This window comes from Chaetura pelagica, unplaced genomic scaffold (genome assembly GCF_000747805.2).
Source record: "Chaetura pelagica isolate M959 unplaced genomic scaffold, ChaPel_1.0 scaffold420, whole genome shotgun sequence".
NCBI classification, from domain to species: Eukaryota; Metazoa; Chordata; class Aves; order Apodiformes; family Apodidae; genus Chaetura; species Chaetura pelagica.
In genome coordinates, this window is record NW_009951919.1 from 2596733 (window position 1) to 2597400 (window position 668).

General features: G+C 49.7%; 1 protein-coding gene across 1 annotated transcript in view; it reads left to right on the forward strand.

The window, feature by feature from the left end:
* Window positions 1–499: 499 nt before the first annotated feature.
* Window positions 500–668, forward strand: part of PITX1 (paired-like homeodomain 1) — a 34617-nt gene continuing 34448 nt past the window's right edge. Inside the window, exon 1 of the mRNA XM_009995735.1 lies at window positions 500–662. Within this exon, the coding sequence (XP_009994037.1) occupies window positions 500–662 (163 nt within the window). The remainder of the gene's footprint in view (window positions 663–668) is intronic.

A 668-nucleotide genomic window follows, 5' to 3' on the forward strand; every position in this document is an offset into this window, starting at 1 on the left:
TCCGCCCGCGTCGGCCGGGCTGGGCGAGCACTAGATGGAGTGATGCATTAGCGACGGGGAGGTTTTAACCTTCAGGGGGAGGAGCCCCGTTTAACTACAGGCATTTGTTCTAGGGCAGGTCACTTTAATCTCTTTAGCTTTAAACTGTCCAACTCGCAACTCGCGTTTCTCTATAAGGGATCTTTACCACCTCCCTGCCTATGCGGCCGGACTGCCGTGCCTCTCCCCGAGCAGAGACAACCGGCCTCCAGGCACTGCCCAGACCTCTTCTTCCGACACCCTTAAAATAACACTGTTAGTAATAAGTGGATTTGCTTTTGTTTTTCTTTTTTATTATTTTTTTTTTGTTGAGGTGTTTTTTTTTTTTTCCTTAAAAAAAACCCAACCAAACAACAACAACCAAAAGCAACCCCCAAACGACAAATCCAAACAACTCCTTGTTCCTTTCTGTGTGGAATAAACACCTGCAAACTCCCCCAGGCAGCCCGGCGCCCCTGCCATGGATTCCTTTAAAGGTGGAATGAATTTGGAGAGACTGCCCGAGAGCTTGAGACCCCAACCCTCTCATGACATGGCTTCCAGCTTCCATTTGCAAAGATCCTCGGAACCCAGAGACCCGATCGAGAACTCAGCCAGTGAATCCTCCGACACGGAGGTGCCAGGTAACC